Source organism: Crocodylus porosus, unplaced genomic scaffold (assembly GCF_001723895.1).
Source record: "Crocodylus porosus isolate Cpor-Errol unplaced genomic scaffold, CroPor_comp1, whole genome shotgun sequence".
Taxonomy (NCBI): Eukaryota; Metazoa; Chordata; order Crocodylia; family Crocodylidae; genus Crocodylus; species Crocodylus porosus.
The window spans coordinates 83,569,989-83,583,459 of NW_017728949.1; the positions used below are offsets into that span (position 1 = coordinate 83,569,989).

At 42.9% G+C, this 13,471-nt stretch overlaps 1 protein-coding gene across 6 annotated transcripts in view; it reads left to right on the top strand.

Annotated features, from left to right (window-relative positions):
* Positions 1 to 13,471, top strand: part of PKP4 (plakophilin 4) — a 173,386-nt gene that overhangs the window by 104,622 nt on the left and 55,293 nt on the right. For all 6 annotated transcript variants that reach the window (XM_019553923.1, XM_019553924.1, XM_019553925.1 and 3 more), the window contains exon 10: positions 4,830 to 5,043. In XM_019553923.1, coding sequence (XP_019409468.1) covers positions 4,830 to 5,043 — 214 coding nt within the window. The remainder of the gene's footprint in view (positions 1 to 4,829; positions 5,044 to 13,471) is intronic.

Consider the following 13,471-nt stretch of genomic DNA (forward strand, 5'->3'; position numbering starts at 1 on the left):
CCCCAGCCTACCCCTCGCCTTCTCCAGACTAGCCCACCCACAATGAACAGTAGCACCCAAGCAGAAGCTGCTGCTGGGCGCAGGGGGAAAGCAGCCACTTCTCCATGCTGCTGCCGGGCTCTTCTCACTACAACCACGCAGAGCCTGTGCCCAGGCTGCCCTGAGACTCCTCCCCACTGCCATCACCACTGCCACCAATGTTGCCTCTGGGCCGCCCAGCAGTGGCAGTGGAGGGGAGCCACTGGGCAGCCTGGGCATAGGGTTTAGGTGGCCACAGCAAGAAGGGGCAAGGGAGGTGCCCGCTTTTCCCCTGCGCCCAGCAGCAGCTTCTGCTTGGGCGCTGCCACTCATTGTGAGGGTGGCGGGATGGTTTGGAGCAGGCACAAGGTGGATCAGGAACAGGGCTGTGCACTTGAGTCCCAGCTGGTTTGGAGCTGGTCCACTCTGCCTGGGGCGGGTCCAGAGCAGGCATGGGCCAGGGCTGTGTGCTTAGCTGTTACCGGGCACAGCTGGCAGCAGCAGAGGCAGGGAGGAACCACAGGGCCTGAAGGCTCTGGATTTGGTGAGCTGTTGCAGGGAATGTAGGAGAGGTGCTGATCAGCCCACAACAGCTTCTGAAAACTGCTTATGTGGTGCAGGACTCAGGGAACAGGGCTCCTGCCACTGCATGCCGCCGGTCCAGGAGCTGCTCTTCCAGTGCTCCTCTGGCAGCTCTCACCACCAGCCCAGGAGGGTATGAGAGCGAGCATGTGCCCCCGGATCTGCATGGAGCGGGCTGGGCCAGGCTTCACTTTGGACGGGTGGTGGAAGGCACTGGGAGCTGGGGTTATGCCCTTCTACCACTTGCCCAGCCGGGGTGGGGAGGTGTGGGATGGTGCCACTGTGCTGCCTCAGACAAGCGGTCCACAGTGGCAGAAGCCATTCCAGCCTCCCCGTGCCTCCCAGACAAGCCACGGCTTCTCCCCACCCTGCCCTGGCTGGGTGAGCAGCAGGGCATGGGGATGGGCGTGTCCACCCAAATTGGGACGGGGCCAGCAGCAGGGTCTTTGGGGAATTTCAGAGTGGCTGCAGCCCCCCCCCCTCCCCCCAGCACCCGCTTCACTGTGCAAGCAGAGCCAGGGCTGTGCTCTGAGGGATGTTCCAGGCTGCGGCTGGGCCTAGCCACCCGAAGCACAACCCTGGCTCCACCTGCCCTGCAGAGCACAGTCCAGCAGTGAGCAGCTGGGGCTAGTCTACTGGAATGCAGCCTGGTCCAGCCTACCCCGCACTGATCCATGGGCACATGCCTGCTCCCATGCCCTCCTGGACCGATGGCGAGAGCTGCCATAGGAGCCACCAGAAGACCAGCTCCTGGACTGGCGGCATGCAGCAGCACACAGTGGCAGAAGCCCCCCTTCCCAAGTCCCATGCTCCCCACCTTGGCTGGGCAGCTTGTCCCAGCCCCAGTCCCTCCCTTGCTGTGGGGGCATTAGTCTCCCCCTCCCACGCCCCTTCCCTCCCCACTCCACCCACCACAACAGACTTACCAGTGGGAGGCAACTGTGCCCAGTGTCATCGAGGACTGCTGCCTGTATAACCTATGGCTGAATCTCTGAATCTGTTTGAATCAATTCAGAGGCTTCCGAATCAATTCAGACCTTTTAACAGGTCTCCCGACTCGATTCAGATTCAGAGTTTCAGCTGCCGAATTGGGCCATATCTCCCCCAAATGAAATCAACTACTGAAGCGTCACGCAGCTGAGAGAGGGGTCAACAGAGGGATTCTGGTTGAACTGTTTGGGGTCCTATTTGGTGATGTTTGCCACATATTTAAGGCTGGTGAAGAAACAGGAATCATTGGAAATGGGAAAGAAAGGTGCACAGCCCAGCTGTGGAAATGAAGAGGAAGTCGAAACATATTCAAAGTAATGGCTCATCATGACTTGAAAAAGTCGGGCTATACTTAATGGGTGCTAGCATATGTCTTATTCAAATGGGGTGGACCATGGAGCAGCCCTGGTTCTACAGGGTCCTGAATGAGTTCCGGAGTGAGTACGGGTTACAGAAGGAAAGCCTGGTAACTATGTCCACCCACAAAAAGATACAGAGAGTAGTTGGAGACAAAGGCAGGTTATCAACCATGGAGACAGCTTGTCAGTCCTCATCAGGGACTATCTGGAACCTGATCTTCCTCAAGGACCTCTGCAAGGACCACAGGGACTTGAGCTGATCGATAGCGAACTGAGTACTCCCAGTGAGGGCATGGAGGTACAGGGAGGGATGAGGGATTTGGACCTATTGCCCGAGGGAAACTTGCCAAGAAGAAGCAGAGACCATTGACCACCTCTTATGGCACTGCCCATATGCCAAGAGTGTGTGGGAAAGCCTATGACAGCTCCTTGAAAGAGTTACAGAAGTCAGGCTGATGACAAGGGAGGAGGCGATGTACAGACACCTTACTGAGCAGCACGGGTCCCATACAATGCATTTCAACCAGTTTGTATCCTGTATCAGGAGCACCCTATGGCAATGCAGGAACCTTGTGTTAATACAGGCACGCCTAACTCAAAGAAACAAACTGTTAAAATCTTTCTGAGCGAACTTCAGTCCTACCACCAGAAAGTGGTGAGTGAGGATGGAGAAGGCATAGCCAACTTCATTTGGAAAAGCACCACCTGGTGCAGATTGTTCCAAGACCCCCCAGGAGGGGAAATGGACAGACAGAATGAAGAAGACAGAGATGCAACTGGACCTGGAGATGGCGAGAAGGATTACAACAGGATCAGCAGCAGCGGAAATGACAGCAACGTCAACAGCGAGAAGGGCAGTGAATGAACTGAGAATGTAAACCCCAAATCGGAGTTTGGATTAAAGGACTGTGATTTGGGTGCGTGAAGGTAGAGGGTGTGTGCACAGAGGCTCAGGAGAGTGGGTGTATTTGTAACAAGAAGTGTGGGTTTTTTAATGCGGTTTTAGGATGTGTGATGAAAAGCTTATGATAGAGGATGTATATATATAACTCTCTAGATATAAAAATATATTTTAATTTTAAAAAAAAGGAAGGCACTGGTCTGATACCTGAGTCAAAAATGCAATTAAAATGGTACTGTGTAGTGGAGGGTGCACCCCTGTCAGCTTGTGAACAAGACTCACTATGAGAGCCTCATAGTTAGCTTCCCACTGTCCGGCTTCCAGTGGGAGGATCTTGACTACACACTGACTTTATGGAAATGGGAGACTCCTCCTTAGCTTGCTCCTGCAGTGATATGACTGAGGGCAAGCAAAACCCCAGGGCATCCAAACCCCAAGCCTCCAGGCTTGGGCTTGCACATAGGATGCCTACCAGAGGATTTGGAAGTATCTGAAGCCCTAGGCTGCTGGGGTGGAGGATGCTTGCTGGTAGCAGGGCCACATATGGTTGATTCAAACAGATTTGGATTTGATCTGGCTAATTTGACCTGGAACACAAAAAATCCCTTCCCCCCCCCAAAAAAAAAACAAAAAAAAAAAAGAGGAAGGTTCCCATTATCATCTCAGCCTTTTTGGCTAAAATAAAACGTACCATATTTTTGGCACCAAGGGGAGAGGGTCAGGGCTGGTTCTGCCTCTCCCAATAGCCTGGTGCCAGTTCCATGTAGAGGGAACACCTGCCCATTTTTTAAGGGTCACACAGGCATACAAAAAATGGTTTGGGTCAGTACATTTATTTTGTGTGTCTATGTGTTTTATAGTCATGCTCAGTGTTGGCTGCATTTAATCAACTTCTTAGTAACTGTTACTGTTTCTGTTAAAGAGCACATGCTGCTTTTGGCAGCAGTTTTATGATAGACAATGTATTTAATGATTTTACTTGCATGTGATTATAAGACAAGGCGGAGGAGGGTTCCCCCATGCTGATTGGGAGCGGGAAAGCCTTGTTTTGTATTTCAGTAAATATGGTGTTTAAAAGTTATTAACAGAAACCTTTTTTAATTAGGTTTTTGACAGTGTGCAAACTTTAAAATTAATTTTTAGACTGGCAGATTACAAGTTACTTTTATATAAATAAACTTGGATTATTAGACGGAAGATAAAATTCTAACATTTTTATCATTTATATTTTTCATTTCCTTTCATTTTAGCTTGATCAGAGAAAATAAGCTTGTCAGTTCCACTTTTGTTTCTTTTAGATTTAATTCTCTGGTTCTCTTGCTGCTACAGTGCTGCAGCGTTTGAACTGTAAATATTGCAAAGGAATGGGATTTTTAAAAAGTTTTTATTAGAATGTATTTACTATTACACAAACAACGCCATTGATCTTGTAAGCTAGTTTTCTCTCAAATTTTTCTTTCTTTGTTTTTCTTTAAGTAACAGGTATCAGAACAAGTTATCCTATTATGTTTATTTGTACAGCTCTGTAAACTAAATCTTCCTTCTAAGGAGGGACCTTTATATGCTAATGTTCTGACTGAAATAAGGTCATATTTAAGTTCAATAGCTCTGTTACATAATTAGTTCAAATCTTTGTAGTTTTCATTTGCTTGTATTACTGTGGTATTCTCTGTGCAGCTATTATTAGATGTAAGAAACAGCATGGGTAAAGTTGCAAACAGCACTGTAAAGATTTTAATGATGGTTGTGCTATAAGCACCTGAAAATTGCTGTGGGTAATAGAAATGTCAGTAAACACCCTATTACAGGCATGCAAACAGTGCATTGAATTTGGCAGTAAAACAATATGTGACAGTCATGTTATAAAGAGAGTTTTACAAATAACATTTCTTGGAATGGAATAAGATTTATTTTAGTTTTAAATGCACAGAATAAAACTTATCAACTAATTGGAACTGATATTGAACATTGCTTTCTAGGTCTGTAGATTAGGAGGAATCAAGCACCTTGTTGACCTTCTGGATCATAGGGTCCTCGAAGTTCAGAAAAATGCTTGTGGCGCACTGCGAAACCTTGTTTATGGAAAATCTACTGATGAAAATAAAATAGCTATGAAGAATGTTGGTGGGATACCTGCCCTTTTGCGATTGTTAAGAAAATCTGTTGATGCAGAAATAAAAGAGCTTGTAACAGGTAAGTCTTGGATAGATAGCATGTGATGAATTAAGGTATATTTCTCTGTAGTGAGTGACACCTTCATAAGAAGTTTTGTAGCTAAGAATGAATGCTAATATTGCATGTTCATTAGAATTTTATTTGTACAGTAGTACTTAGGTAATTGTATAACTAACTACAGGCATACCTCGTTTTATTGCACTTCGCTTTATTGCGCTTTGCAGATAATGCGTTTTTCACAAATTGAAGGTTTGTGGCAACCCTACGTCAAGCAAGTCTATCGGCGCCATTTTTCCAACAGCATTTGCTCACTTCATGTCTCTGTGTCACATTTTGGTAATTCTCACAATATTCCAAACTTTTTCATTATTATTATATTTGTTATGGTGATCTGTGATCTTTGATGTTACTATTGTAATTGTTTCGGGGCGCCACGAACCACGCCCATATAAGACGACGAACTTAATCAATAAATGTTGTGTGTGTTCTGACTGCTCCACCGACCGGCCATTCCCCCGTCTCTCTCCCTCTCCTCGGGCCTCCCTATTCCCTGAGACACAACAATATTGAAATTAGGCTATTGAAATTAATAACCCTACAATGGCCTCTAAGTGTTCAAGTGAAAAGAAGAGTCGCACGTCTCTCGCTTTAAATCAAAAGCTAGAAATGATTAAGCTTAGTGAGGAAGGCATGTCAAAAGCCGACACAGGCCGAAAGCTAGGCCTCTTGCGCCAAACAGTTCGCCAAGTTGTGAATGCAAAGGAAAAGTTCTTGAAGGAAATTAAAAGTGCTACTCCAGTGAACACACGAATGATAAGAAACAGCCTTATTGCTGATATGGAGAAAGTTTTAGTGGTCTGGATAGAAGATCAAACCAGCCACAACATTCCCTTAATGCAGAGCAAGGCCCTAACTCTCTTCAATTCTATGAAGGCTGAGAGAGGTGAGGAAGCTGCAGAAGAAAAGTTTGAAGCTAGCAGAGGTTGGTTCATGAGGTTTAAGGAAAGAAGCCGTCTCCATAACTTAAAAGTGCAAGGTGAAGCAACAAGTGCTGATGTAGAAGCTGCAGCAAGTTATCCAGAAGATCTAGCTAAGATAATTGTTTTTTTAGACATAATGCTATTGCACACTTAATAGACTACAGTATAGTGTAAACATAACTTTTATATGCACTGGGAAACCAAAAAAATTATGTGACTCGCTTTATTGCGATATTCGCTTTATTGCGGTGGTCTGGAACCGAACCCACAATATCTCTGAGGTATGCCTGTAATTTGTTTTTTGTCTATTGACCCTTAAAATTATTTTATATATTGTAGATAAATTTAGAGAACTATATTCATATAGTATAGAATCACAGAAATGAAAGTATCTCAAGGGTCACCTAATTGAGTTCCCCACATAATGCAAGATTTTCTAGGAACCCCATTTAAATGTTGTCCAGCCATCTACCACTTCCCTTCCAGAGAGTTTCTTTCATTGTCCTGCTATTTTAATGGGTAAGAAGTTTTTTTCTGAGATTTACTCTAAATCTGCTTTGCTGAAGTTTAAGCCCACTGTGAAATCCCTTTTCTCTGGCAAGGGAAAACAATGTTTCTCCATCTTCTTTATGGCAGTCTTTCAAAAATCTGAAAACTGCTGTCATGTACCATCTTAATCCCTGTAACTGCACATACTTCTGGTATGGGGGATTACTTCAACCCACTCATGTAGTCCTCCTGCATACTGTACTTGACTCCTGTGTAAGGGCTGTTGATGTGTATTAAGCCCTACCTGTGCTAACATCATATTATTTTAGGATTCTGCTAATATGCGTCTTTAAATTTAAAACTTGCAGTATTTCCTAAACTGAGTCAACAGCAAGCACATATTTTAGCGGTATGGCTCTCTGTTTAGTATAGTGTGTTGAAACCTCTAATTATTTAGTCCTTTTAGTTCTGAAGTCCTTTTTTGTAAGAATGACAGAAATTTATACATTATACTTAAAGATAACCTTATAGAACTAAATAAATGTTTTAATAGATATGTTGAAACCCAGGAAATATCACTCCTCTCTTTATGTTGCACTTTGCCTATTAACACAAATGTGATCATCAGTGGCTGAGTTGCATATGTAATAATGCAATATAATCAGTTTCTTGTCACTGAAGACATTATTACAAGCCACTTAATGTCAGCAACTTAAGTCAGGGGTGTCAAACATACAGTCCCATCACCTGGCCCCTGCTAATGCCCCTGGGTCTGAGCAGATCTACACTGGGCACAGCACGCACCAGACCATCCCTATGGACTGGACCCAAGACAGTATCACATGGATAGGCATGTGGCACGGATCCTGGAACAGCTGGAACAAGCACTGCCTGAGGTGTAGTCTGGCCAGAGGTGTATAGTTCAGATCCCAGACCAGCCAGAATGGGTGCCATGGTACATGCAGTGCCTGCTGCAGCTGGACTGTGCCACACGCAGCACTGGTTCCAAGACACGTGCTGCATATATACCTACCCCAGCAGTTCCAGGATGGTGCTGCATTGGGTGCCTGCTCCAGCCAATCCAGGACTTGTGCTACATGCATCACCACATGTAGCATGGGTCCTAGAGCAGGCACCAGGTGCAGCATGGTTTCCAGAGCAAACACTGAATGTGCAACAGTTTGGCCAGAGCAGGCACCTCATGTAGTGTGGCATCCACTCCTTCCAGGCTGGGATCCACACTACATACCCCTGGCCAGACTGTGCCAAACATGGCTCCTCTTCCAACTCGTCCAGTATCCACACAGCACAGGTCCCAGGCTGGCTGTAGCAGGCACCAGATCCAGTATGCTGGGAGTGGGAAGGGGAAGGGACAGTGTATACAGGCCTGATTTGGCCCAGGAACCAGTCCCACACCTCTCACTGGATGAGTTGGACATTCCTAAGTAAAGTGATCTCTATTATGTAAATTTACAAATTAATGTCATAATTACTGAATGATGTTCTTAGATTAAATTATCAGACAGTTAATGGCAAAATAACTTGCCTCACTGAAGAAGTAAAAGTAAACAGCATAAAACTATATTTTCACTGTAACTGCAAGATTGGCTTATCAGATACTTGCTCAGCCGCTAGAAATTTAAGGTACCAGCAAAATCTGAGTGCAGCTTGCCTAAAGCTTTAGTGTTACATGTACGTGCTGGGCGTGTGTGTGTTCTTAATATGTAGTGTAACTTTACAATGTACTTGTGAAATGCTTGAAAACAGACAAAAACGTTAGAGTCACAGAGTGGGTGAAGCTCAGGGATGAGGCTGCTATGGAGGAGGGGGACACAAGTGATGCTGAAGCCTCTCCTCAATTATTTAGAATAACAGTGCTCATCCTTTTTGGGTGTACGAATAGGCCAAACCTTAAAATTAAAAATGGGCCAATAAAGGCCACACCCTTTTCAACTGTACAGTAAGCTTTGAGCTCAACAACATGCCAATACAGGCTCTGCCTGGAGCCACCACTTTCACGTGATTCTGAAACCTAGTGTGTGAATATAGCCATCAGTTGCCCTCCCCCTCACCCCTGTTCAATTCAGGGGCAGGGGAAAAGAGGGTACAAGTGACATTGGCATTCATCCCCTTGGCTCAGGAACTGCACGGATGCAATGGTGGCTCCAGCCAAAGCCCACGCTGGCATACTAGTGGGCTCATGCCCATGATGGACCAGTCACATGGGTTGTGCAGGCTGCATCTGGCCCATAGAAGGTAAATTGAGCAATACTGACTTTGAATATAATTTTTTAGCATAATATAACTGTTATGGTATTTCATGTTATATTTTTAATAATAAATAAGGCTGCTGACATGTGAAAAAATGCGCTTTACTGGAAGAGCTAGCCCATGAATTCAGACACTGCAGAGCTGGGTCGTATAGATTGGGCATTTTAGCAGGGCATTTTTGGTGCTTTTATCTAATAGCTAATTCAATCAGCTATTGGACAAAAGCGCCAAAAAAGGCCTGCTGAAGCACCCCGTCTATATAGATGTTAGGTGAGCCGGGTCAAATTAATTCAATGCCTCTTCTAGGCAGGCACTGGGCTCAGCGTGGGGGAACACTGAGTTTAAAGTAAAGCACCATGGGGAGGGGGCATTACATCTGTAAGCAACCTAAATGTCAAAGTTGGACATGTGAGTAAGCTCACAAACAGACTAGGGTATGAACTCTAGCCCCACCGAACTTAGTCATGGTACCACCTTTTGTGAAGCAATGAGAATGCAAGTAAGTGCATTTGGTGGACGTCTGAGGCAAAATACACATTCAAAAAGAAAATAATCTCATTGGTTTCTATAATTTTTCTAAACACTTCTTCACCATGCACTGCCACCTGGTATGCAACCCTGATATTGTGAACTGTGCTTAGTATCTTAGTATTTTGTCCATCCTGTGTATGTGACATTATCAGGGCTTGACTGTATTTTAAAGTAAGCAAAGACATGCTATTATGGGAAGAGTCGTGTTGTTATAGACATTGGCTTTTCTGAGAAATATAATTTGAAAATACTAAGCAACTCTGTGTTAAAATGTTGTAACATGTGACACTTTCACAGAATTAGCATTCACAGTGTGTGAAATAAATATAAAACATTCAGTAGTACTATGCAAAAGGTGGTTGAAATGTTACTTTAACCAACAATTAGAGTAAATTATTTAACTGTTTGAATACAGTATTTGTATGATCTGTAGCTCCATGTTCCTAAGCTAGCAATTTCCACAGATGTTTCAACTTTTGCCAACTACAGCTAAAAGCTTGTTTAGCATTTATGAATATATCATGAGATAAAAACAAGTATCAGTTGTTATGAGATAGCTGCACATGGAAATGTAAGATCTCTTGCTTCTAATTTTAAAAATAGTTTTAACTGCTATTGTCTGAGAGAACACATTGGCCTAAATTGTTGCTTGATTTACAAACAGAGAAATAATTAATTTCTCCCAAGTCTAAATGTATGTTTTATTTCTTCTTCATTTTTTAAGTTTTACTGGCCAATTTGCATAACCACATTGTTGTTCAAATCAGTTACAATTTGGACAGTGTGTTTTTTGCAGTACCCAGTGCTGTCAAGATAAAATAATATACTTTGAAATAGCACATAATGTTATAGTTGCTATTTAGTGAAGTGATTTTTAAAATTTTAGGTTCCTGCAAATATCTTTTTCATTGTACAGAATAAAGGGATATTAAGTACATGTAGTTGCACATTCACTAAACCAGTGTCTTGCAGTTGCAACAGGAGCTCTTTTGTCAGTGCAGTTTATCTCAGTCCCCTTTGAAATGCATGCCATTAAACTGCAAAAAGTCACACAGTGCAGAATTAGAGACTCCACCCAGAGAGAGAATACAAAATAGCTTTTACATTATAAATACACACTGTGGTTTATTTTGTAATGTTTCCCTTATGGACCAAAATCCAAATTAAACTGTTCTGTTGTCCTCCAACCTTTGGATTACTTTGTGTCAGGATATGGGCATTTCCTCAAAAACATGCAAGTTACTTATTTTTAAACTAAAATTAGAACATGACCTGTCTGTAATGGCTTATTGTAAAGATAGAATAAGTGATTCTTTTATTTAACAAAATCTGTTAATTCAGGGGTTGTCAGCCAGGTATGTGTACCCCTGGGAAGGCCCCAGGGGGTACACAGCAGCAGCGTGGAGAAGCTGCTGGCATTTCTGGTTTCACTTGTCAACCAGGTGCCAGGTACCCTCTGACCCTCCCCCCCATCCTCCCTTGTTCATCGACAAGCCATCAGGGGACTCCCCGCTTCTCGACTGGCTGCTGGAAGTGCACCAACCAAAGAAGGTTGAAAACCTCGATGTTAATTGATTTGAGTTATATTTAGAATGGATACTTTTACAGAAATTACTTTAAAAAATAAATTAAAATTAATTGAGCCATATAACTGATACACCTTGCACTTGTCAACACTGACAAGTGCAAGGTGCTGCACCTGGGGAGAAAGAACCAGCACCATACCTGCAGGCTGGGGAACTCCCTTCTCATCAGTACAGAGGCAGAAAAGGATAGTTTCATAGTTTCTAGGGTCGGAAGGGACCTGAGTAGATCGTCTAGTCCGACCCCCTGCCATGGCAGGAAAGATTACTGGGGTCAAACAACCCCAGCAAGGTGTTCATCTAACCTCCTCTTAAAGACCCCCAGGGTAGGAGCCAGCACCACTTCTCTTGGATTCTTACAGCCAGCAGTTAACTATCATTAACTACAGGAGGTATGTCTGCCATCACTGAAAATGTCATTTCTCATGCTGTGGGATGGATGTGAATTCTCAATGTCCCAAATAAAGTAGAAACTAAGTATAATGAACTTTTTAAAAAATTTTAAAATGACATCTTATATTTGGAAGCACTAGTGTAAGATTTTATTAGTAATTCAATAAAGAAACTCTGGTTTACATTCTAGTTTTCAGGACATTGCAAAATTTTAAAAATCTAAATTTTAGAAAGTTGGAATTTCAGGGAAAAATCAATTTTGGAAAACAAAACTAATGTTGGGGAAACTTCTGAATAATTTAAGTAATTATGTGTATCAATTATAATTGAAATAGTTATAGTGGCGTATAACAAAAATATACGATCTTTATCTTTGCTGTTGCATAGAGATTGTGTGAGCTCTAAAACAGCCCAATAATTATTCAGATACAAAGAGTTCTGTTAGTGAAAATCAACATATAGTTTATAATGTGAATATATATTGAACAAGTATATTCCTAAAATAGTGGGAACAAAACACTACATACATATGTATGAATGTATTTGACTCATATATTCCGTTAGTGAAAATCAACATATAGTCTATAATGTGAAGATATATTAAATAAATACATTCCTAAGATAGCGGGAACAAAATAGACATATATATTTTGTTCCCACTGTCTTAGAAATATACTTGTTCAGTGTATCTTCACATAAACTATATGTTGATTTTCACTAACAGAATATATATGTATATATTCTGATAAAGATAAAGATTATATATTTATGTTACATGCCTATATATATATATATATATATATTTCAGTAGAGGTGCATGTGTGTATATATATGTATTGAAATTGCTTATTTTACTGAAACTACCTTGAACCTTTTTGTAGAAGAGTTAAAGTTGAGGCATTGCAGGAGATCATTCAGACATTAATTATAAGGATGATCTGTTAAATAAAGTATTTCCTCTGTCTGAATGGAGAAGCAGTCTGATTTGTATGCAGCATGGGCAAAAGCTGAATCAGGCAGAAGTGAAGAAACTGGGTGGGATAAGGAGTCTGGTGAGATGTGGATTGTGGATAGAGGGGAGAAGTTACAGCTAAAATTTTGGGCTGTTAAAGAGACTCGGAGTGGTGGGAGAGTAGATTCTCCTGGTGGGCCAGCTGGGAGTCTCAGCCAATAAGGATGTTGGGACTGATTGTATAGAAGCAACTGTAACTGGGCTAATAAATAAGCTCTGGAAACCAGTTTACTGGAAATTACACTTGGACTGAACAAACAACTGAGGGAAAGAAGTGAGACTAGGAGTGGCTGAGTAAGAAAATTAATACTAGAACCTAGTGGAAGTACAGCTGGATGGGGAAGAGTAACAGATCTGATGAGTAGCTTGGATGTGAGAGCAAAACCTGGACTGGCTTAGCAAAAAATCTGGGACAAGGAGCCAGGGAGGCATTGGGAGGTGTGAAACTGAGAATGAATGAGGATCCTGCTATGGGAAATTGGGCCTGGGAACCGGTGGGGAAGATGGGAGAGAGATTTTAATAAGAAGCTGAGAGAGAAGGGCAATGACTAACTAAAGAGATTGGGACTAGGCATGGACTGGAGGAGACACTTGGGAGTGGCAGGATTGATTAGAATTTAGATGGTGAATCCAGGTGCAGAGACTAAGACAATCCAGGTGCATCTGTATGTCTCTTTTAAGTAGGATTAGCCTAAAATCACCATTTTTAAGGTGCATTAAGGGTGCATGTCTACACATGCATACCCTTGATGCGCCTTAAAAATGGCAATTTACAGCTATGTGAGCCTAAATTTGATACCTGCATAAAGCAGGTATCAAATTTAGGTGCAGCTAGCTAAGTCACATTAGCGTGCATTTAGATGCACTAATGCACATTAATGCAGTGTGCGTCAGTGGATAGACACTGTGTTAATGTGCATTAATACATCTGCACGTGCGCTGATGCAACTTAGCTATTCACACCTAAATTTAATGTACCTTAATGCACGAGTGCAACCACATGTAGACCCATGCCTAAATTGCCATAATGCACCTTAACCAAAGGTTCATTCAGTTTAGCCACACGTAAATACACATGTAGACACACCCACTGGGCAGAAGGCTGATACTGATGGGATACTAGAGGACTGCCTGGGTAGGCAGGGTTGGTGAGCCAATGGTTAGGAAGAAAGGGAGACAGAGAGAGG